Here is a 26,327-nt window from a genome sequence, read left to right on the forward strand (position 1 = left end):
GTTCTACACCCTGAGTCATGGGGAGGCCAATTTTGATGTCCATTTAGTTGCCACATATCTTTTCTCACCCATTTAAGGGTTAAACCAAGCCAGTATTGTGCACATGCATTTTGAAGCACTTTTACTTTACATTGGGGGTCGTGAACGTACCTTTGTTGTACATGTTGGTGGGGACTTGCACCACGCTGAGGTTGAGGTTGACTGACAAGTTGTTAAAATGGTCATTGGGTTGCAGGATAAATTCCCCTCCCAGCTCTACACTGTTCCCCTCCTCATCCACCTCATTGATCAGCACTGCATTAAAGTATTCATACTAGAAAGAGACAGAAAGAGAGAGAAACAGACATAAAACAAGGCACACACACAACATAACATACACAACACAGCTAAACAGTCCCTGAAGCTGCCACACAGAGTCGATATTGCGTACTGTGGTAACCTGAATCCTTCGATGATCCCAGACGTGCATGTTGTTACAGTGGAAAGCTGCTGAGTGGACAGATCTCTCCTCAAACCTCTGAACACTCCCTTTCTAGCTAGATGTTCTGGCTCTGGTGTATTTTTAGTACTGCGCATACTGGGGAGACTATTAATAAATCATAAAGCTGGATAAATATAGAGCACATGACTCCCAGCATCCCAAAGGCTCTTAAGTCTGAGATGCCATGCAGGGCAATGCCTGCAAAGGCTACAGTTAAAGCAGAACAAAAGACAACAATCAGATGAACACAGTGAAGCAAGCGAAAAACATCTCAGTGTTTACATGGAAATAAACTATACAGACACATACAGAGGAACAAAAAGCTGAAAGCAGCATGTTTAAATGTTCTTCATGACTTGACACTATTTTTGATATAAAAACAGTCTTTAGTTGTGAAACTGTGCCCAAATAAAACAAATGTCATCCATCCTCTTCCTCTTATCCTTTTCAGGATTATTTACAAGTGTGGCCAAAAACTCCCAAGTGATGCCACATTGATTTTGACATTCAAACCACCACCCCTACATTTAATTTAAACAAAATACAGTTTTCTTCAAAATGATTACAAATATGTGGGTCCTAACAAGTGCTTTTAAGCTCTGCTTAATTTCTTTCTTACTTGAATTGAAACATCTACATCCTTTACTTTGTGTTTATTCTCAGCAGCAGCAGCAACACTCCCCTGGGCAGGTGTGCAGTGGCGATTACATGGCTCACAGTCACAATGATTTCTCTTGTAATCAAACAGAATAAGGTCTGAAAAGGGCTCTTGACAAAAATGAAAAGCCGTTCCCTCAAGTCTAATACAAAGCCTCCGTACATGTGCTATCATTCAGAGGGGCACAGACACTCTCTGGACTTCCTGAGGCATGAGCTGTAACTGAAAAGACAGCAGACTGAAGTAAAGAGTCAGTCTGTATGGAGGCAAGCACTTAGCCCATAGACCTACAACGTACCTCAGTAGGCCCTTTTCTACATGGGACGGAGGAACCCCTTTGCCCCATCAACCCAGTTCTCTATTCTGGCACCAATAACCTTCATTTGGGCTAAATCTTTCTAGCGTCTCTGTGAAGCACCATCATCCCTTCAGCACAGAGCAAAACACAGATAAAGCCATCAATTAGGCTGGCAACAACAGTGCCTATCGGTGTAATTAATCAGGCCTGATTAGACTTATTAGCCTTTTATCAAGGGGAACACTGCCATTTCAAGGTGAGGAGATCAGTGTTGCATATTCTGTTCCATATTTTTAGGCTTTTACCTGAATCTTTCTATTCCTGCATGAACACAAAAAGATCAGGCCAAGCATTTTAGCATAAGAGGGAAAAAAAAGATGAAATGACCAAAGCATACGGAGCAGCGAGCAGATTAAAGAAACACAACATTATAACATCAGCCACTGCATGAGATTGCATCCGTAAGCATTTACTTACAGTACAAGCACATTAGTATGCAACTCACTAATGTTGGGGACTTGACTTGTAAAAAGAAATCGTAGGCACATTGACCTTTATGATGTTTGGAATATCATCTATTTTCTACAACCAGTTTGGTACCTGTGTTTTCCAGTCCAACAAAATGAACAGGATTTAAATGAGCTGACTCTGACACCAGCATTTTCATGTCTGTCTTGCTTTGGGGAATCACTTCAAAATGTGCCTTTAAAGATAGAAGGAAGTGCGAGGATATTTTAAAGGGTTTTCTTTAAGCCTGTAACCATGAAACAAACAGGCTGTTAACAAATACAAATGCAGTGAAACAGGATAAATTTTCACTGCTTAATGATAATTATAGAACAAAATCAGGAAAGGAGACGAGATGAAGCTGCTGAGAGGGGCAAATAGAAAATATTAAAAATAGATATGTGCAGAACTGTGAATGATACGTTAGCCTGTGTTCACAGCTATATGTCATTCCAATAATGTATTAGAATATATATCTTGTCTACAATACCACTTGATCTGGAACTCAGAATCTCCCTCAAATCAGAAATCGAGAAATCAGGTGTGATTGTAAATGACAGCAAGATTTTTTATTAATTAATTTTTTTTGATTGTACTTGACCTAACTGTACCTTTATCCACTGGTAAAGAAGGTCTGAGTTCCTCGGACACAGCACAACTGTACTTAAACCTCTCAGAGTCGAGCTCCAGGAGGAGGAGAACCTTTCCTGGAGTGTGAACACCTCCGAGCTGCTGAAAAAGGCCCAACAGAGACTGTACTTCCTGAGAATTCTCAGGAGGAATAACATCACACAGAGACTGCTGGTGTCCTTCTACAGAGCCACCATTGAGAGTGTTCTAACTTACTGCATATGCATCTGGTACACTAGCTGCACAGGGGCTCAGAGGAAAGCACTCCAAGGGATCATTAACACCGCCCAAAAGATCACTGGCTGCCCTCTCCCCACACTGGAAGTTCTACACAACGCCCACTGTTTTAAAAAGGCCCAAAACATCATAAAAGACACCTCACATCCTGGCCACTCCCTGTTCGAACTGTTGCCCTCAGGCAGACGGTACAGGGCAATCAGAGCAAGGACTAATAGACTCAAACACAGCTGTTATCCAACTGCAATAACACATCTGAATACTACAAAAAAATGTCCATCACGCCACTCTTGTGTTAATCTATGCACGGTCTGAAGCATGTGTGTGGGAATGTATGTGAATGTTTTACTGTTATATCTTATTAGTATTTTAAGTATTCTATCTATTTTATTTATTGAATTTTATTGTTTTATTTATATTTTGATATTGCTAGGGATGATGCAATGATCGGGGACCATTCTTCATTTCGTTGTTCTCATGACAATGACAATAAAGTTTCTGATTCTGATTCTCCAGAAGAAATACATGCATTGCACAAAGACTGTGTGAATGGCAGTAATGAAAATTACAACTGTTGCATTTGTGGCTGTTAAATATTCAATCAAGTCTTCATTTAAATCATTTTTCACATGTTTTAAATTTGCATTACTTATTGTTGATCCTGGCAAAGCAAAACTGCTGTGAACACGGTAAAAGATAATATAATATAATATTCTAACATTATTATATTAAATCATTTAACAGTTTTGTGTTAATAAAGCAACAAGCAAAATTAAGCTAGGGGGAGTTAAACATTGAGTAGGATATCATTGCAGAGGAGCTTGTAAAACCCACTTCACAGCAGACTTGATCTCTACTTAACATGTTGAGCATTTAAGGCCAATACTAACAAAACGGGAGTTTCATGTACACAGCCCATAGATGCACACACTAATATCTGGCACATAGAAGCTAAAGTGACTGCACGTGCTTAAGGTAAAGCTCCATTGTGTCTTCACTCTGTCTTTTGCACCGTTTCTCTCTCATTTACTTGCTTTTCTGCCTCTCAACTCAATTTTCCCCTTTTGTGTTCCTGCTCAGGCTGCTTCTTATTTCCCATTGTTAGCTTGTTGTGCATTCCTCACCACCTTCTGTCTCTTCCTGGTGTTCAGCTCCCATTGGCTCCCTTCTGCATTTATGTGACTTGGCTTGTATCATCAGGGATATCTGTGGGGAAACTGTTGCACTTCCAGGTTGTCACAGACTAATATCCCTCCCATCTGCCTGTTCATTCCCTGCCTGTACAACAGGTGGGATTTTTTTAAAAAGTCCACCTGTTGTAAAATACAAATTAGCATTATTACTATTATTATGATTAAAATATAAAGACATCAGAGTTGTTTTTTTATTTTAGTGAGTTAGTGAGTTTAGTTTATCAGTTCCCAGAGTCAGAACCAGACATGGAGAAGCTGCATTCAGCTTTTATGCTCCAAACTCCCAGAAAGCCTCCGATCCGTGCACTGAGAGACTGTGCAGTGGAACTCACTGATGTCTTCACAGACATCTTCAACATATCACTCATCCAGGCTGTCGTCCCCACATGTTTTAAAGCCACCACAATCATTCCGGTCCCAAAAAAGTCATCTCCCTCCTGCTTTAATGACTACCGTCCTGTTGCACTTACTCCCATCCTGATGAAGTGCTTCAAACGACTAGTCATGCAACACATCAAGACTGTCCTGCCCCCATCCCTGGACCCCTTCCAGTTTGCGTATCGGCCCAATCGCTCAACCGATGATGCCATCTCCACTGCACTCCACTCAGCACTCACACACCTGGACAAAAAAGACTCATATGTTCGAATGCTGTTCATAGACTTCAGTTCAGCATTCAACACTATAATCCCCCAACAGCTCACTCAAAAACTGGTCCAGCTGGGGCTCAACACCTCACTGTGCAACTGGCTGTTGGATTTCCTCACCGGAAGACCTCAAGCAGTACGGGTTGGCAGTAATACATCCAGCACCATCATTTTAAACACGGGGGCCCCGCAGGGATGTGTGCTGAGCCCCCTCCTCTTCACTCTGCTGACCCATGACTGCACTCCATCACACAGCTCCAACCTCTTCATCAAGTTTGCGGACGACACAACGGTGGTGGGTCTCATTAGCAACAGGGATGAGACCGACTACAGAAGTGAGGTGAGACGCCTGGCCACGTGGTGTGCTGACAACAATCTCTCTCTGAATGTGGAGAAGACGAAGGAGATTGTTGTGGACTTCAGGAGAATGCACACCCAACATGCTCCTCTGACCATTGACGGAGCGTCTGTGGAGAGAGTGAGCAGCACCAAGTTCTTGGGTGTGCACATCACAGAGGATCTCTCCTGGACGTACAACACCACAGCACTGGCCAAGAAATCACAGCAGCGTCTCTTCTTTCTCCGCAAACTAAGAAGAGCAGGAGCACCAGCCCCCATCATGCACACTTTCTACAGAGGCACCATCGAGAGCATCCTGTCGAGCTGCATCACTGTGTGGTTTGGAGCCTGCAATGCGTCCTGCCATAGATCCCTCCAACGCATAGTGAGAGCTGCAGAGAGGATCATTGGTGTCTCTCTCCCCTCCCTCCAGGACATTTACAGCACCCGTCTCACTAAAAAAGCCCTTTGCATAGCGGCTGATCCCACGCACCCAATGCAAAGCTTCTTCAAGCTGCTGCCGTCAGGGAGGAGACTGCGGAGTCTCCAGGCCAGGACCAGCAGACTGAAGGACAGCTTCATCCATCAGGCTGTCAGGAAGCTAAACTCCCTCCCGATTCTGCCCCCCTCTCCCCTCTTCTCCACCACGGTCTCACTGAACTCTGTCACACACACACACACACTCTCTGACTCACTCACTGGCCTGCTCCAGTCACTTTGTGGAGCATTGGACTGCTTAAGCATTGGACCTCATAAGACTCTGTTGTTACACTATCTCTTACCGTACACTACTAAATCCCCATTTGCACTATTTGCCTATTTTGCACCACTATGCCTTCTTACTTGTATATTGTATATTGCATAGCTTTTTTTTGTTATACGTAAAATTGTATTGTATTTATTTAAATTTTTACTTTTTAATTATTTTATTTGCATTTTTCTAATCACTAGGGTTTGAGAGTAACGCAATTTCTATTCTGTGTATGTCCTGTACATGTGGCAGAATTGACAAATAAAGTTGACTTGACTTGACTTGATCAGCTGAAACACTCAGTTTATTTAAATCCAGCTTGAAGACTCAGCTGTTCTCAGCTATATTGGAATAAAGCACCAAATCCACACTGTTTTACTTTTAAGTTAAAATTTCAAAACTTACATTTTAACTACTGATTTTATCTCGTGTTTTTTGTTTGTTTTTTCCATTTTAAATCATGCTTTTTATTTGTTTTAGTTTTTTAATGTCCCTGTAAAGCTCTTTGAATGATCTTGCTGTTGAATTGTGCTATATAAATAAACTTGCCTTGCCTTGAGTAATGGAATCGAATAAAAAGATTTGGGGTTTTAGAATACCTTTGCCTTATTTGAACTAGCTCTGGAACAAAAACTCAATAACGGTGTTGTTATAGCGATATGAGGAATGGCTGGCGTTTTCAGTTACCGAGTGCCCCATAAATGTTCAGATATGTTTGAGCTCAGGGACTGTGAAGGTAAAGTCCATAACACTCAGCACTATTTGCACTTCAACTGCCTTTAAGTGCTTCTTATGTAACGTTTTGACATACTGTATGTTAGCAGGCATTACTGCTGGGGATTGTATACCTCAGTGTGCAGCATGTCTCTGAAGACTGAAGTGCTGCTTTCTCTTTGTACCCCACTCCAACAAACAGTTTTCACTGTGGATTTGAAACACATTTTCTCATGCTTGCCTCCTTACCGTTCTGTTGCATCAGTAAATTGGATCTTTCTTTTTTTTACAGTCATCCACTCAGACATATTGATATGTCTTAGCTCGTTCCAATTATTGGCCTCATTTTCCCTCCTGTAACGTGCTTTCAAATCTGCTACCTATCACTGACACTACAACTACACAGACATGAAAAACTCTTCAATTTATTTTAAGCAAACTCTGTATCATGATAAAGTTGCAGTGATTTGATGCTTTCAATCAGTGTTGGCCCAGCGGTGGGTTAATCAGATACCTTTTAAGGTTAATTGTAATTTGTAACTTCAAGTCACCATTAGCAGCATAATCACTGACAACAGCAAGTGTCCAGCTCCCAAGCGTAAAATGTTCTCCAGTTCCAGGTGAGTGATTGAAGCCAGTGACAATGAGAGCAGAGTATAGTTTTGGATGACATGTGACCTAGTAATAAATATATTAAAGAGTTACCTAGGCAACCAGAGTGTGCAACATCTGCAAGCGACCAGCAATCAGCTAATAGGTGATGCGTGATGAGATAATCTCTTTCGGTGTGGATGCAGCTGCAGTAAGCACTGCTCTCCTTGTCTGTCACTTTGTCATAGCACTAAAGAGTCGAGTAAATTATCATTAATTTATCATCTGATTGCAGCTCAGATGGAAGAAAAGCAACTAAAAAAATGCTCAAATTTGAAACAAAATAGAAGTGAGAAGTGTTTCTGTGTATTCTTTATGATTATTTCTGATTACTTTGAGGTTCCCATTAAAATTATTACTTTTTAAAATGACATTTTAAACATTGTGACCTCTCTATATACACTTAAACAACAAAGGTTTCTTATAGAAGTGGCCACCTAGAAGACAGAGCAACACTTAATGACGACTCAGTTGAAAGACACAATTAGAGCTGTGCATATGTTAAGTGTTAATTGTTTTGAAAAACAGAAATGAGAAAGATAAGTCACCAGAGGCAACAGCAGTTCAAAGTACAGAAAACACAATGCTTAAAAAAAGTAAAGACATAACACAGCTAATTAATCTGCTAACAAATGCATTTATATTCACAGTATGTTGTCTTTCATTTTGATTAAAATTGCACATTTTCAATAGTGCGAGAGCGAGTGTGGGTGTCTGAATGGAGTCCAGGGCAAGCCATGATGTGTAACTGTGTGTGTGTGTGTGTGTGTGTGTGTGTGTGTGTGTGTGTGTGTGTGTGTGTGTGTGTGTGTCTCTGCATCTATGCATGTGTGTCCAAGTGTGGGTGTCTGTGTTGAGTACGTCAATTATGCCATTCCAGCAGTGCAGTAAAGGAGAGCCCAGTGCCGCTAATGCAGTCCCAGATCGTAGTGTTAACAACCTGATCTTTAACGCTGCGGTGCATTACGTTGAGAGATTGTAGCATCAGCACCCACTCACTTAGTGTGGGACAGACAAAGAGGGAGAGGATGAATAAAGGGTTAGCAAAGGGTAAAAAGTGGAGCCTCTTCAGTTCCCTTTTTCAACATGCAAGCCAAAAAGGATTTATTGTGTAATATGTACCACCTCACATTAAAATATTATCATGGCACTGAGTTTGATATAATCACACGATAAGTGGATTTACAAAAACAATCACTTTCTGCCTTTAATTCTTTGGCTCGACTTTTGAACATATAGAACCACGAGACTGATCGCTAAGTGAAAATTAGCCTTTTAACAAATGCTCACCACCTGTTCAATTGCTCATTAATGCAAATGCCTTCTGTAATTAACTAATCAGATGGCAGCTACTCAATGCATTTAGATATGTAGACATGGTCAAGTTCGAACTGCCAATCAGAATGGAGAAGAAGGGTGATTTAGGTGATTTTGAAATTCATGATTTTGTGTCTCCGATGCTGTTTTGTCCTCTCTTTGGTGGTTCTGACCTGCATTTTTTGCTTCTGCTATTTTAGTAAATGTGCTCCAGTGTTTCTCTGGACATTTCACAATGTTCTACATGTGAAGATTTGTGCAACTTTTGCAGGAATGTCTTACAAATAGAAGCACATAATGCTGATTTTGTCTCTAGAATTACAAAGTGGCCGTCTCTCTAACACTGGCTGCACACCAGACAATGGAAACTGTGTTGAGTGTGGTACATGTCTATCAGCCCGTGTTCATTTTTTTAGTCACAGATCAAGATCAGGTCAAAATATTGCTTGTCAATGAAAAAAAAACTAAAAAGCAAACACACTGCAAAAGTTTAATTTGCCTCCTAGAAGAGCACTGATGCAGTTTAGTGCAGTAAGCCATATCTCTGAAGGCTTTTGCTGATTTTAATATTTTTCCTGCAGAGAGTCAGACAGTGGATCAACAGCCTCAAGAGAAAAAGACACAACGTGTGATTTGGGAAGGATTGACCATGATGCCCCACCCTCTGGTGCTCACGTTTAAATGTAATCTTGACTTAGACTCTTTTCCCCGCTCACCTCCCTGCTCTTTTTGCCACAGTTTGGAAAGGAAGAAGAGTCCCAGAGTGTGAAAATGTGAGTTGAAAACAACCGGGGGCATGGATATAAGTAATCAGGGGGTAAACAAGACAGCAGACTGAGTAAATAACTTGGAGGAAAAGGCCAAGTAAGAGTTTATATAGCTTACTTGAAATCCTACTTCACGCAGCTTAAACTGTGTGCTCACAACTTGGAGTCAAACATGTCTGGAAGTCTATAGAAGCCACATGGGGGTATAATGCACAAACACACCTCACAACATAGAAATGATCTGCGTTTATCTGACCTTTTCTCTTGGAGCTTGTAGAAATATAGAGGAAAAAGTGATTAACAAAGTTTGTTTGCATCAAATATTTAAATCCACTTGGTTTTCTTAGTTTTAATGTTAGCTTGTGGGTAAATGTAAAAATGTACCAGTAGGTACTACTTAAGTTTATTGGCAGACAAAGCATGAGGAACAACACTGAAGACTTTGCTTCCAAGTTTGATACTTGAGCTGCATTTTGCCTTTTAACAGAAAATAGTTCGATGCTTGCAAATAGTTTGAGGTGACTTAAGTCTTTTCTTTATTCTCACTTAATAATATTCTACAGTGTTGTTTCACATTATGCTGTTTTGGTATTGTTACCGAACTAACGTTCACCCATATTAATGAAAAATGTACAAACTTACATGCTTCGCTTTGATCAAAGTTTAGCTTTAAGCAACATGGGGTCTAACTGGCAGTGTCTTGATGCTCTGTGCTTGTTGCTGAGGAGATAATATTACAAACCTCCACTGCCTCACTCAACAATCAACACTGTTTCTGTCTCTGTGGGGAACCTTTTTGAACCATTTTCTGTGACACTGTTAACAAAGTACTTCAGACTACTTTGTGTGCAAGTTTCACTTCAGTTCAATTCATGTTTATTCATGCAGAGTCTCATGGCACTTCATACTGTAAGGTACAAAACCAACAATCAAACAATCCCCTATAAGTGACAGTGGGAAGGAAAAACTCCCTTTTAACAGGAAGAAACCTCCAGCAGAACCGGGCTCAGGGTAGTTTACCCATCTGTCTCAACCAGTTGTGTGTAACTGTGTAATATACAATGTGTTCAAAGCCTAGTCTTGATTAAATAGCTATTTTAAAAAAAGTCACATAAGTGCCCTACATGTGACAGGACACTGAAGCAGGCAAAACACAGACAGAGACATGGGTCAAAACATTTTTGATATTATTAAGCAACAAGCAAGTGGCTCCCTCTCTGCAGTCTACGATAATGCCCCAGACACGGGAGTATGAGAACAAAAAACAGATTAAGCACTTCTTTCTCACTGCTCCCGCCTGACTGGGGCCACATTTTCAGTCAACATCGAGCTTAGCAATTGGCTGTTTGTTTCCAACCTCCAAGGAAGGATTCACTGGCTGCAGAGTGCATGGGAGACTGCTCTCTGCTTTCCTATTTACAGTACATGAGCAATGCGGGTAAAAGAGTGAGAGAGGAAAATCGCAGCAGATTACCGTGCCAATTTCACATGGAAGCAGAAGAGCTCTGGAAAGGATAGATAAGGAAATTCCTATCAAATCGCTGCCAGCCAAATATGTATCCAATAGCAATAAACCACAAACATTTTATAATAAACTCAGAATAGTGATGGAGGAGGGTTCACCCTACAGGATGTGGTATTTTTAGCATAGCTGGCAATAATTACCATCTATTCACCATGTTCTGCAGTAAAACGCGCTATTAGAAATGCCACCATCAGAGCAGTGCAGACATGAACCATGCACACCTACACAGGTGTACATGTACAGTGCTGCAATAATATACATGCATGTTCCCATGCAGGTAAACAGCTTCTGCATTTCATGATCACACCTCAGGAATGCTTAATCATTTCACTGTTTTGCTCAGACAATTTAAACACAATTTACAATAAAAAGAAATATTTAATTTAATTACATAACATATTAGCCCAGTTACCCATAGATAAGCTATCAGATAAACCAAACATAGGCATGCTAACAAGCATGCTGAGCAAAGACAATGATCTAGTACTACCATGATGAGCCCGATAAAGAAATAGTGATTATTATACGTATGAGGTCGTCACACGATGCAAAGTCTGCCTTTGTCTGTGAAATTTAAAATTTACCAATATATTTGTTAGTACAACACAAAGATGTCTAAATATTAGGACTGAGGTCATCTCAGTGATACCTGCAAGAACAGGGTGATGATGAAGGGAGAAAGATGAATAAGATACGACGATCAGATTGAACGGCATTTAAACATTTCTTTTATAAAATAAACAAGTTAACCACACGTGTGATCCTCTGCTGTTAGTGATCAATGAATTATTCGTTTAGAAGTGACGCACAGCACGACCACGAGTGATTCTGAGTTTGCTGTGCAGGTATAAAAGAAACTGAGCTGGTTATTACTGAAGAAACCACAGTTAGCAAAGTATTTTCATTGCATATTGAAATTAAAAACCTTTTTCAGACTCTGTGTTTTGTTTTATTTTTGTCTTCCATAACAGGTTTTGGTGTCTGCAGCTGTTGAGTATATTCCTTCCAAAATACAACAGACTTCTCAGTCAGCTGGGTTTGCACGGTGTACTGTTTGAGCTGTACTCCAGTTGGTTTCTTCAGTTTGTTGCTCAGTTTGAAGCCATCTTCTGCCAGTTTGGGGCAATATCTGAAAAAATGTAGTACGGAAAATGTAGAGTACTCTATTTCCAGTTGTGCTACTAATGCTATTTTTGCTTTGCTCCTACCAGTGACAAGACAGAAGTCATAGTGGGCAACAATATTCTTTAGTTAGGTCAAATTACAGGCTTATATTTCCTTTCTTCGGTCCCTCTCACCAGCTTCCTTTTCTTTCCCTTTGTCTTCTCTTTGTCTCCAGATACATCATATTAGGGCTGCTCGATTATGGCAAAAATGATAATCATGATTATTTTCACTGAAATTGAGATCTCGATTATTTGACGATATTTATTTAACCCTTTAAGACCTACCATAGAACCAAGTCCGCCAGAGCTTATATTATATGTTTACATGCTGTAGTGCCATTTGTGGGAGCATTTCAAGTTGCTATACATCAATACAACTGTTATAGCCCATATTTTAAAAATATGTATGCATTAAGTCCATAGTAACTACATTAATTGCAAAAAAGTGCAATAAACTACAAAAAAATTGAAAATCATTTTTGTTTTTTTTACATATATTTCTACTTGGAGAAATTTAATTAAGAGGCTTATCCCTCAAAACTTTAAATACAAAAAAGTTGCAAAAAATAGTTTACAACAACAGGAAATTTATTTTGAGTGTCTTCATAGTTTTATTTTGGAGATACAGCAATTTTTATATACTGCAGGGAAAAACAAAAAACAATCCTATGATGCAAATTTGTAAAGAAAACAGCAGGTGCATCAAAATAAACTATTTCCAGCTGTGCAACTCGAGTTTTAAGCATCCCAGCAACTATTCAGAAAAGTCAAACATGACTTATAAAAACACCAGTATAGGCTTTTAAGGCCTACAAGTAAAAAACTAAATTTTCCGCGAAATGACGTCACTTCCGGTTTCGGGCAGGAAATGGCGGACATGCATAGTTAGGGTGACGTCTGTGTCAATGTGGGAAGTGTTACGAACAGCTGATCGGATCGGCAAAGCGTGTTTCTGGAGTATTATGTTTTTGTTGCTGCAAGCGCCTTTTATGCAATTTTTGCAAAGCTTTATGGGGAAGGAAACCGTGACCGAGGACAAGCTGATGGCATCAGATGTAAGTACAACTCCTCCGGTTTCATATGCAAAACAAATTATTGCGCTAGCTTACACGGTTCAGGTTCTACAGGGATTTAAAAATAGTCACACAAAACGGAGCGTGCTGCTCTGACCGGCTTTAAAGGGTTAACAATGTGTTGAATAATGACTTTAAAAAATAATATAAAACAGTGTGCAAATACTGATAACAGTGCAAATGTTTGCAATATAAGAAATCAATGAAAAATGTCAACATCTATGTTTAGTGAACTTTGCAGTGTTGCTCTGTGGTGCAGCTACGACACCGTAGCAAAGTTTACACACTGTGTCTACTTGATCCACGTCTGACTGAACCCATAATGTTTCCACACCACTGAAGTTTTTTTTACCTCTTTTTAACCAACGGCCGTCACTCTCCTCTCCAAATAACTTCTGCTGAGCTTTCCGAGCTTCCCTCGGGTCCTCTTCATTGTTGTGACGTATGTTCGAAATGCAGAGAGGTGCGCTCGATTTGCCACACGGAGCAGGGCGAGAGTAAAGCATGAGGGAGGGGCTAATAATCGGCTCAGTCATTTTTAATGATCGTTGAAAGCCCAGATCGTAATCGTGATTAAAATTTGATTAAAATTCGATTAATTGAGCAGCCCTACATCATATAGGTGTGGTAGTATAAGGTATCTTGATAACTGTATATCAGAATATGCAAAATGCTCAATTTACTGTTTTTATGAGCCAGTATCAACGTCTGAAGCTAAAAAGCATTAAAGCTAAAACAAAAGGATGCTCATCTCATCACTACCAAGTAATTATCAGCATAAAGCACCACTGTGACCCCACACGATGTTATTGCATATTAAGCTGCATAGCAAACAAAAAAGACAAACCCAGTACTCCATAAATATCAAATGCACATGACCACAAAAACATGCAGAACTATATACAATACTTTCAACCCAATATTGAAGAAGACAGTTTTGTTTGCTTGCCCTTGTTTTATGAATAAATTATTAGTTAAAACCATGTTAAACGGAGCGGTTTCTCTTATTTGTTTTGTCTTCTATATGTCAGTGCATGTGTGCGCTTGGGTGTGAGCATTGTTTTAAAGCACGGTCAGAGTGTTAAATGGTGTAATTTTCCTTTACAGATCAAAGGAAGGAAATTTCAGTTTGTGGAAAAAACAAGAACATAAAAAAAGAAATGACAGGGGCAGAGCTGGACAACAGTCAGTGGTTAAATCTAGCAACTGATCCTCCTTAATAACCAATGACAGCAGAACACCGCAGGATATTCACTGTAATACCTTTAAAACCTGACAGAGTAAACACATACTCGCTGCTGCTGCCACTAACACACATAACACGGCTGCCAAGCGATTTATAAGTAGTTTTCCAGCAAATACTCCCAAGTCGACTTAGTATCATATTTCCTCTTTAAAACTCAAGTTTCTGCTGTTGCTCCTCCCACTTTAAGAAACTTCTGAGATGTGCTCGATGCTTGAACAAACTCGCCCCGCCACATATTCAGCTATTCTGCCTCTCTCTCTCGCACACACACACACACACACACGCACGCACGCAGACACACACACGCACGCACGCACGCACGCACACACACACACACACACACAAAGTACAAAGCTGCACTCTAAAAATTAAAGCTGCTCAAATGGATTTGAGGCAGAACCATGAGAGCAGAAGCTTGGTTTGGGGGGGTGTATACAGAAATGATTAGCTGAATGCATTTGCCCAAGTCTGCAGAAGTGAGGATGGAACTCCCAGGGAGTCATTTAGAAAGTGTTGAATGTTTGAGTGGGAATGTGACAGAGATATAACACCATAAATAATTCATGATTTATGTTTCAGACTCAAAAGGTGTTTCCCACAGAGTATACCCAGGTATAAAAACATGACTATTATTGCTTGCTTTACATATCTATTTGACAAACTAGATGTGTTTCCTCCCCCATGCAATTAAATGTTGAGTTATTATACATCTATAGGTGCAGCTGCATCACCTTTACTGGCTCCAGATTTGTTCAACTACAAATAAGGATTTGCAGTTGGATTTGCAGAGTTTCCCCTTACCCCTCGCCCTATTCAGGGGTATTATCAGAATGTTGAAAGCATCACAGGGTCTACCTGAGACAGCAGGGGAATGCCCTAGTCATACTACACACGAAAATTACAGCTGATATGGGCACTTTGCAAGCCCCCATTAGAGCCGCAATTATCCTCCTGGGAGTGAAGGAAAATTCCACCTGTTGATGTGGTCGGGTGGAAGAGGTGTTACCTTTGCTTGGTCCTTTCACGTCCCAGCATGCCTTGGAAAAGCATGAGGCAAATTGTGTACAATAACTCCCTTCAGTGCAGTGGTTGTTGGTCTCCACAGGGGCTGCTGTTTGTCACAGATTCTGTTCGTAATTTCTATGGATAGTTTTTCTAAGTGCAGCCGAGGGCAGAGCATGGATGGGGGAGGATTTGATGGTCTTTGAATTTTGTCTCTGTTTTTTCGCAGACAATGTGATTCTGTTGGTTTCATCAAGCCATGACCTCCAGCTTATACTGGGGCTGTTTGCAGCCAAGTGTGAAGTGGTTTGGATTCGAATTAGCAAATCTGAGGCCAGGCATTAAAAGGGTGCAGTGCCCACTCCTACTCTGGTTTCAGAACGAGCTGTTTCCCCAGGTGGAAGCGGTTATGTATCTCAGTTACTGCTCACAAATGAAGGAAGAGTGAAGCAGAAGATTGAGAGGCTTGACAGGGACGTGGATGCTACACTAGTCTGTTGTGGTGAATAGAGCTGTTCATGAAAGTGAATCAAGATTGATCAAGATTAATCTCTATTCCTACCATCCCTCGTTGTCACAAGATCTTGGTAGTGACCGCAAGAATAAAGATTATGGAAGGGAGTGGCAGAAATGGGGATCCCCTAAAGGGTATGTGCGCTTTGGTCATTTAGGAGGGGCTCACAGTAAAACTGCTACTCCTTAACTTTAAAAGGAGCCAGTTGAAGTGGTTTGGGCATCTGACCAGAATGCCTTTTAGGTGAAGTGATCTGGGTATGTACTGGAGGGCCCAGAAGACTCAGGACCCCCTTCAAAAGATGCTAAATAAGATGTTGAATAATAATGTGGATTATAGTTGGGATAAAGGCTGTAAGTTGTATTAAAACAATGCATAGATTTTAATTTTACAAAATATGTAAATAAATTGTAACTCTACAAAAATAGTAATCATATTTTGTTCTTTAGATGACATTAACTACACAATTCACAAAGCTGTGAGTAGAAATAAGGTTTGCTACTATTATTAGTATTAGTACCAAAAGTATTATTATTTCTCTATAATAACAGCAGACAAAAATTGCAAACCTAAAAAACAAATGTAAACACTTATTTATAAAACATGATGCAAATTGATACTTTTTCTTTTTCATCATTGATGACAGAATTATTTAGCTGGTTGAATTGTCAGTAGTGTCCAAGAATACACACCTGTAGGTTTGGATCCTCTTCATGTTGAAGGTGAGCTTCCTCTGCTGCCTCTACCAGCCTCTACAGGAGTAGAGAAGATAAGAGAAATAGAAAAGCTTGAGTAAAGAAGTGAATTGATTAGTGGGTCAAAAATAATAGGCGGAGAAAAAAGCTTTACGACCAGCTTTAAAAGCACCCTTAGCACTTAGGCTACACTAAAACCCCTCAGGAAACGCACAAATACACACACACAGATAGAAGACAGACATTTGGCGATCTCGTGAAAAGAGCCTATTTTCCTTAATGGTTCAGCGTTAGAAGTAATGACCGCCTTAGGTTCTTTGGACACTGTGACAACAAACTCCTTCATCAGTTCATGCTGTTTTACACATGCACTTTTTCGCTCATAAACTCCACAACAACAACAACATGTGATGACACACGAACACACACATACACTCCATTATCGCCCTCTTGCTGTTACCGTCTGCTGTGCGAGCCTCTATGTGGGTGAGGGTATATCTGTGCCTTCTTTCACCCTATCTTTTTTTTTTTTTTTTTTTTTTAAATGACATCAGAAACAGCAGTATGCGACATTACGTGATGACGGTGAGAAGGGGGGGGAAGAGAGAGAAAAAAAAAAAAAGAACTCCTGGGTCACCTGTATGGAGAAAAAAAACAAACAAACAAACAGAGGAGACAGCAAACAACAAAGAGCAACATAATAATAGAGAAAACAAAGCACCATCACAATAAACTAGCTAGTCATAGATATCAATATTTACTAAATAATAAACGATATTGTGCAGCACGCAAGATAGACAGCGCACAGTGTGCTTTGAGGCAGCAGCCAAGAAAGCTTTAGTCCGCGTCTGTGAATACCCATGTGTGCATACCTGTGTGGATCAGCATGCTTGCATTCCAAAGGTTTCTCCATGTAATGATCTGCTAGGGAGTGTGGGGGGGCCACAGCCCCGTCCTCCAGGGTGTGAAGCGGGTATGGAGGAGATCAAAACTCCAGACATCCAGAGGCCCCCAGAACACAAGAGACCATGGAAGACCAACAGAGGGGCAGCCGCGCCACTGTTCCAGTAAGAGCTGAGGAGAGTCCCAGATGAGGGCTCGCCCAGCAGCCGCGGAGCAGAAGTCAGGGGGAGTTGCAGTGACGCGCCCGTGAGCTCCGCCGGCCCCCAGCTGTGCCTGAGTGACCGAGCCCCAGGCCGAGAGGCCGGGGGCACCCCACCTCCAAAGGGGCCCGAGCGAGCCCCAGGCCCCAGGCCCCGACAAGCGGCCGCCAAGGAGTGAGCCGGTGTGTACCCGGACGCCCACCCCCAGACACAAAGAACCACCAACACACCGACACCTGAGGGAGTCCGCCACCGGCAGGGGAAGTGGTGGTGGGTGGAGATAGGCCTCCAAACCTTGGAGGGCCTGAGGTGTCCCCAGAGAGGTGGCGTCTGATACCCAACCTGACATATAGACACAGACATACAGGCACACACAGACACAAACATCCATTCCCACCCTCATGCTCTCATATGCACTCACTCCACCCTATCTAATGAGAATAATCATCCTTCAGAAGCAGACAAGCTGATGCTACTGTTTGCAAATGAAAGACAATGATGGAAAATTAACAATTTTAAGAGATGGAGTTTATCATATAAAGCAGAAAAAGTAAGAGGCCCCCTTCTATCCAATTAACAGTTTCAGCACTACTGAATGTAGAGTCACTACAGAAATGTTCATTCTTTCTTTTGTTTTTGTGGTAGCATAAAATTGTTAAATGCATAAAATTGTCATTTTTGCATTATCCAATTTGTCCATTTGTGCTCAGAGCTTACAAAGTCAAAACATTTAACTTAAGACAGTTTATCCACTTTGTCTCATCCTGGACGGTGGTTCTGACACTCACAGTCCTTGGCTTCCTTCTTTCTGATCATACAGTCTCAAGATGGTGGATTTGGGGTAAAACTCTCCATGGATGGTCAGAAGCTTTCTTTTTCTTCTGTCTCCTGCTTTGACCAGCTTATTATAGCAGTGGGTATCTGATTGCCAGCAAGGCGTAGGTGTTGATTGCCTGGATCTTGTTCTTCCCATTCAGCTGACTTCTCAGGAGTTGCCTTATTCTCTGCAGTATTTGGTGGTTGCAGCTTTCCTAGTGGTTCCCATTTGCCTGTGGGATTCCCAGGTACTTGTAGCTGTCCTCGATGTCTGCAACGTTGCCTTCTGGTAGTTCGACCCCCTCAGTTCTGACTACCTTCCCTCTCTTTGTTACCATCCAACTACACTTCTCCGATGTCATTTCTGTTGACACTTAGTGGTGTGGATCAGTGAAGTCTCGTTCGCTCCTGGCATGTAGAGGAGGTGGCTGACAATTGCTCCATTCCGTAGTCGGTATCTGTATCTTGTCAGTGAGTCTTGTCTTCTCACTGAGAGGGTTTAGGCCTATGTAGAACAGCAGTAGGGACAGAGCATCTCCTTGGTAAATCCCGCACTTGATGGTGATTTGTGCTGTTGGCTTGAAGTTGGCCTGTAGTGCTTTTTTCCATATCCCCATCAAATTCCTGATGAACCTGTTGATCTTGTATAGTTCTAGGCTTCCAGGATGCATGTGTCTCAGGCTTTCTTGTAGTCAATCCAAGAAGTTTGGAACCACCAGGACTCTCGGCCAATCTGAGTGATCAGGGTAGAAAGGCCTTAATCAAAAAAGTGACCAATACCACTCTGACAGAGCTCCAGTATTGCTCGTGGAGAAAGGAGAACCTTCCAGAAGGAAAACTATTTCTGCATTACTCCACCAATTTGGCCTGTATCGTAGAGTAGTCAGTAGAAGCCACTCTAGTAAACATCACCTGAAGGACTCTCAGAATATGAAAGACAAAATTCCCTGGTCTGATGACGCATTGGCCAAATGATGAGTTACCCACTCATCATTTGGCCAATGCTGTCCCCACAGTGAAGCATGGTGGTGGCAGCATCATGCACTCTGGAAGTCTGACTACGCAAAGGTTCATTTTCCAACCGGACAATGACTCTAAGCACGCAGTCATGATAAAAATGGAGTGATTTCAGGACCACTCTGGGCCTAGCTAATCCCCAGACTTGAACCCAATTAAACATCTCTGGAGAGATCTGCCAGTAATGCTGCCCATGCAACGTGATGGAGCAAGAGCCAATTTACAAAGAAAAACGGGAGAAACTGCACAAAAACAGGTGTGCCAAGCTTACAGCCTTATACTCAAAAAGACTTGAGGCTGTGCTGCCAAAGGTGCTTCAAATAATTGCTAAGCAAAGGCTGTGAATACTAATGCACATGTCTTTTAAAAAAAATAAATTTTGAAGACTTTTAAGCCTTTTTTTCTCTTTCTCATTATGGGATGTTGTGTGTGGAAATGTGAATTGAAAAACGGACTCTCCCCTTTGACCCTTTGTCCAAAGGCCAAGCAAATATTTTAACCCCACACCTTGTTAAGTGAAGTAGGCGTGTTGTGTTATTTTAATGTCTTTCAGAACACCAAACATTAACTAAAAAAATTCCAAGTCTTGCATTAAATTCACTTAACAGATAGTTTATAGATATAATGGTTTAAACCATAAGAAAACCTTAGTCAGCTGCTTTTTCTCCCCTTCGGTTGCCTGAATGGATCCATAAAACTGTCTCTGAATTGTCTTTAGCTGGGTCCACAAAATGTGAGTTGATGATTATATTTTTTGAGAATTAGCCATGCCTTAAAGCAGTTCAAAGTCCAAGGTGTTTGCCCTGCAGAGCCCAAATTCATAATTTTACTCAAAGGTTACTCATGTTTATCTTTGCTTTTGTTACAGTTTAACAGACAGAATAACGAGCATTTATGTAACTGCTGGTTATCAGATCATTAGCATGATAAATGCATGGCAAGAACTCCAAGTAATATTATACTCTGTCAGCACTCACTTGAATCACTCGGGTAAAACTAATATAATGTAATCACGTATAATTAAAGTTGCTGACCTGTCCAACTCTTACACCAGGGGCTTAGGTCCAGTAATGCCAGTGAACAACTCTTTTAACGTGTCCACATTTAGATAGCTCCAGTCATCGGTGTTAAAAATGGAAATTAACTGTTGAGAGGTCTTAACAGTTATTCTCACTAAGTAGTCTAACGATGGCTGAGAACTGAAGACAAAACTTTAAGGGCCTCTGGTGTTAGTCATGATGATTTAAGACATAACTGCGCCCTTACAGCCTTGATCCCTTACCAAGGAAGATTCTTAAGAAACTAAAAAAGTACCAATTGATAGCATATACTAGCTTTTTAAACAGGTGTAGTAGATCTGCTGATGTGTACAAAGTACTGGAGGAACAGTTTAAGAGAGAAAAAGATTCTCATGCATGTGCGCATTTTTTAAAAATGAGCACAATTTGGAGTAACCTTGTTTTTGGGGTGTTTTTTGTTCATTAAAATAAATATTGTGTTGTGAGGAGCTTTTAGAAGAATTCTCTCAGTATAAAGAAGCAGGACTAGAAACTGGCTTTTCAGGCCGAGAGCAGCAGGACTGACTCTCAGGAATCTCTATTCAACACACAAACACAGACACACACAGCAATGCTTCCTCGTACGTCTTTCTACTGATGCACATTGTAAGTTCTTATCGCAAGTAATTTCTCTCTTTCACAGCTGGTCCTGATGTCTATGAGTTTTAGTAATAGACTTCCATTTCACATTTCCATTCAAATGGCTTTACCAGTAAAACTCCTGCAATCAGCCAGCTTATTTCAGCCAGGCCATGTGCTGCTGCGCTTGTGTGTTGCGCTGCTGCGCTTGTGTGTGCAGGCAGACTGTTTTTGGAAGTGAACGCTGTAATCTAGAGTCCAACCAATCATTTTCTTCACCATAGCAACACACCTGGCCATTGCGTACTGTTGCATATCATTCTATGCTTCATTCTAGTTGGCTATTGATTATGTATACATGTGTTCAACCTTCTTTATGATCTCTGAGAGGCTGAGAGAGAGAAGCAAGGCAGAAAGGACCTGGATGTCTTCTTTCTGTGTGTGTGTGTGTGTGTGTGTGTGTGTGTGTGTGTGTGTGTGTGTGTGTGTGTGTGTGTGTGTGTGTGTGTGTGTGCAGGTACATTTGCTGAGAACTCGAGGTACAAACAAAGATAAGGACGGTGAAATAAAGGGAGGATGAAAGAGGAATGATAGAATAGCATTCTCTGAAGGTCTGATCACTTAGCCTCACACTCCCAACAAAATGTCAGCTGCTGCTTGCAAAAGCCATTGTCGATACAAACATACTTGTCAGTGGGTAATGGTCTGTTTTTGTGCGTGCGTGTGAGTGTTAATCGTTTTCTCAGCTCACACCTTGAAGTATTAGCTCCTTGACCTATTCTGCTTCTTTTGCAAATGTCAGTCCTTAAACATGTGCAAGTATGCATGTACTATATGCGTCATGAGTCCATGAACTGTATGCATGTGTGTCCATGTATAGAGTTATAAGGTAACCTGAACTCCAATCAGAATTGAGCCTATTAATCTGGTTCAGACAAAAATTATTGGATTTAAGTGTTACAAAGCATTACATTTTCTCAAGGAATACATTAAGGAATATATGGCTTGTTGTAATTTCCGCTCTACTGCACTCTACCGAACATTTGAACACTTATTTTCTACCTCTGGTAATCAGTTCTGACATATTATTAATGCAGTTTAACTTACCAAGCAATAAGATGGGACTAAAAGCTCTAGGGGAAAAATAACTTGCATAGTAGCAGGGAGTCTCTCAATTGGAAAAACACATTAGAGATAAGTAGATACTCCTTACACCTGTGAATTTCAATTCCCCCATATCACCAGGATGAACACTCCAGGTGGCGTGTTTATCTTTGTGTGCATGTTGCGTTGCTGTGGGCGTACACAAGGTAGAATGCTGTCTGATTGCGTGCGTTCGTGTGTGTCTCGCAAAAATTCAAATGAGCCTGCCATGTCTTTTTGTCAATAGGTGGTCCTGCCAAAATGTATGATGCAGTTTAAAAAGAGAGGAAATTACTTTTCTTTTCAAACCATTCTGTCGAGGCTTTGCTTGGTATGAGATGACAGTAATAATTAAACTGACGCAGCAACAGCCCTTTTGCCTCTTTGAAAACACACACCTTTATACGAGCACATTCGCTTTCACCGCTGCCAGAGTAAAAAGCTACATGTACAGTGCTAACAGGACCTGCTATGGTAACGGGACAGGGCTCTTAGTTACTAGAAAAGAAAAAATTCCCCCCAAAAACGATGGCATTTCTATTAAGAAAGATATCTGTTTTATTAAATGTAATTTGACAGTGTGCTTAGATTTACATGTTACATTTTAATTAAGATCTATTTAGATCGAGTGTCTTTAAGCTTGAGCGAAACCTTGCTTGTCTAATGGTTCCCAGATCTCTAACGTAAATAAGTGATGTCTTCCCACTGAATTAAACAAAAATTTCATCACTTTCCATCCCACCCACCTCCATCCGCCCCCTCTTTTTTCCTGACATTTGGACTCATCTACCCCCTTTCATTATCTGACATCGTGTGATTATGATTTGCCTAACAAAGGATTCAGTTTGTTTACACTTTCAAAAGTTCAGAAACGATCCCCCTCATTTAACTGTCAGCGTGATTGGCTTATTGTTGTTCTTGCGCCGTGCTTGCTGTATTCCGAGTTTCCTGACGGATGAAGCCGCTGACCTTAGCAAATGCCTATCCATTATGAAGGCAACACTAAAGCTGTGAAAGTTAGCTGTCATATATAGCTGAGCTATGCTAAGAGCCACAGTCAGAGAAGCAGAGGAAGGATGGATGGGGTGGTCACATACATTATTGACTGGTAACGGAAGTCTCTGACTTTTTTAAAGCAGTACATTAAGCCTTGCCTCAGGATGTTCCCTCCACCAAAAAAGGGAGGGCAGTGGCCTGAATCTGAATGCTCTCCAGAGGTAACAAAGAACAAGACCACATCAACTACAGCTCTAAATAGACTCACATAAAAAGCATTCCCTAAGGTCCTGTGTGCTGTTGCTTCAACACACATTTGTACTTCGGAGTACAACTTAACTTCCCATTTGTCCTGTAACCATCTTTGGAAGTTAGAAGTTATTGCAGAGATCTGTCCATAGAGTAGCAGAGTTGCTACCCAATAAAAGTTAAATATCAGGATCAGAACCTAAAATTATATCTATTTATCAGCCCTGTTTGAATTACATATTTTTCTCTAATATAATGGCATGAATAGATAAAATTATAAATATGTCCACGTGATATAAACAAATAAAGTACGCTAAGCTAGTGCAGTTAAAAAACGTGCACATACATAGCTCTGTCTTGGATATAAAAGGAAATGCTAACTAAGCCTTGGCCTGCGAGTCCTTCGTGTCTTGTTTCTGCCATAGTCCTGAGCTCAGGTGAGAAAGCTTGGCTTGGGACGACCCGTCAATAGCACTAGGGACAGCAATTTTGTCAAACCAGCCAGGGAAGACTTGCAGAATCAACAAAATGGAAAAAGTGCCCTGTGACACTTCTTCTCCGTTTTTATAAGGCAAGCGACTGGAGCATGATGGAGAGACAGAAGGGAAACAAAATAAAAGGAAAAGTGAAAAATAGAGGGAATGACAGAGATGAAGGGACACGGCGTGTTTTGAAACATCAAGTCCCAATAATCAATAGCTCAGCAGTTCTGCTGACTGAAAGGGAATCTAAAGTGCAGCCCTGTTACCCGATCCCTGCACCACCTCACCCTGGTCTTTGTTTCGTGTTTCAGTTTCTTGCTTAGGCCAAACTTTTGACTCATCTTTTCTTCTTGGCATTCCCCTTAGCCATGCACGCTCATTTCATTGTTCAAGACATGAAATCCATTAATGATAATTTTTTTGGTGACAGGGAGGAGAAGGACATCCACTGGCCTGCCATGCCTCGTCATTAACAGTGATCACTCTCAACAGAAATGCATGATTGAAAATAATCTTAGACTGAAGATCAACAGTGAATGAAACAACGTAACAATGGCAAAAGTGCAGATAACTGTAGTGATCATTTAAGCTACATATATAATTAAAAACAGTAAAAACAAAAAAAGGTAGAACTTTCAACTGTTTTTAACTCAGGTCAATTAAACTCAGTATTATTTATAAAGTACCAATTCACAACAACAGTCACCTCAGGGCACTTTCTATTGCAACGTACAGATCCTACAGTAAGAAGGAAACAGGAAGAAGGCTTCAGCAGCATGCTCATTAGGAGTTTGATGCTAACAAGAATTTGTTTTGACACATGTCATATTAAGATTGCATTGCAAGACTTTTTCTTCTAACGGCAATCAACATTTGGTGTAATTTCACAATCATTTGTGACGTAGCATTCAGCTGATCATCACTTAAATATTTAAACTTATTTAGTTTTAGTTTTGTCAGTAATTTTCAATATTTTATTGCTTAGACCAGGTCATCACCCAGAGCACACTTTTCAACACGTTTACAACAATACACGAAAATGAGTATGTAAGGGCAAATTTTGGATTTTATAAATAAATCAATCCAAAAAAAAATACCCGAAATTGGTGCATCATCAAAATCTACAGCTGCACTTTGAGTACATATGATGATTAGGGCTGCCACAAACGATTATTTTGATAGTCGACTAGTCACCGATTATTTTTGCGATTAGTCGACCAATCAGATCATCATCCATTGGACGTAAAACGTACAGCTTATTGCACCAGCAGCATCTGCTCTTATATTTATTAAATTTTAATGAAATGTGCAGATTGTCTCGGTGAAGTTTAATAAACTCCTTGCTATCTAAAATATAACAGGACACCGGAGTAAATTCTGAGCATCTCACACTTCTGATGATCAGCTGTCTGCTTGACGTTTATTCAGCTGTGTAAAAACTATAACTTTAATCTCAGCCAAACCGATTTACTCAGGAACAAATAAAATACTAAAGAAAGCCAAACAATAACATTTGTAAGTTATCTAAGTGACTCATATATCATGTTTAACCTGAGTAGCGAAAGACGGTGGTGGGTTTGAAAACGATTTGCCCAGAGTCCGGTGTTCTCACGGCTCTAGTGAGCCCTGCCCCCGGCTAGCTATGGAGCTAGTGGGTAACAGACGTCTCCGAAAACGTCGGAGCGCTTTTGAAAATATGTGGTGTCCTGATAAACTGAGCAGATATTTGAGGTTTACACAGCTACATTCTCGCCTGAAAATATGTTAAACATTTATTTTGTGACCCAGAAAGAATAATAAGAGTAATATTAAAACTAACTAGCTGCCGCCATTGTTGGAAACTGAGCAGGGCCGCGATGGGCCGCGCTATGAATTCTGGGATAGTTTGGGCCACGAAGTATACACCCGACCCATCCTTCAAATCTGGGGAAATGAAGGACGCATTTGTCGGAGTCTTCGGATTTGGACCGTCTTCGTCGTGTCACTGTAACGTAATCGGCCTACAAATGCGGCACAGGAGTTCAAGTTCAAGTTCAAGGTTCTTTATTTGTCACATGCATAGTTATACAAGTATAACACACAGTGAAATGTAGCCTGACACGCTCCTCGACATGTGCAAAAATTGGGGGGGGGGGGGGTGTAGAGGAAGAACATTATACATATATATATATATATATATATATATATATATATATATATATATATATATATATATATATATATATACATACATATAGTATATACACTGGGTGAATGTGCAGTAGTAGCAGCAAGCAGGTGAATTCTGTACATTAATATGAATAGACATCTGACTATTTTACAGGATAGACAATATAAACATATTTAAAATTAAAGGAATTGAAATGTACATTGTGCCTTGGTTTAGAGTGTCTGGAAGAGTCCTGACTCAGTCAGTTATAGATGATGTGAGAGGGCGGGTGTGTGTGTTTAGGGCACGGATGGCTTGGGGATA

General features: G+C 40.7%; 1 protein-coding gene across 1 annotated transcript in view; it reads right to left on the bottom strand.

Annotated features, from left to right (window-relative positions):
• Positions 1 to 26,327, bottom strand: part of cacna2d3a (calcium channel, voltage-dependent, alpha 2/delta subunit 3a) — a 138,927-nt gene that overhangs the window by 68,839 nt on the left and 43,761 nt on the right. Inside the window, exons 4-5 of the mRNA XM_085393552.1 lie at positions 16,409 to 16,468; positions 151 to 313 (exon numbers count right to left, since the gene is read on the bottom strand). Of these exons, the coding sequence (XP_085249678.1) occupies positions 151 to 313; positions 16,409 to 16,468 (223 nt within the window). The remainder of the gene's footprint in view (positions 1 to 150; positions 314 to 16,408; positions 16,469 to 26,327) is intronic.

This window comes from Rhamphochromis longiceps, linkage group LG20, assembly GCF_057381845.1.
Source record: "Rhamphochromis longiceps isolate RC_006_pf linkage group LG20, R_longiceps_female_GT1.1, whole genome shotgun sequence".
Classification (NCBI taxonomy): Eukaryota; Metazoa; Chordata; class Actinopteri; order Cichliformes; family Cichlidae; genus Rhamphochromis; species Rhamphochromis longiceps.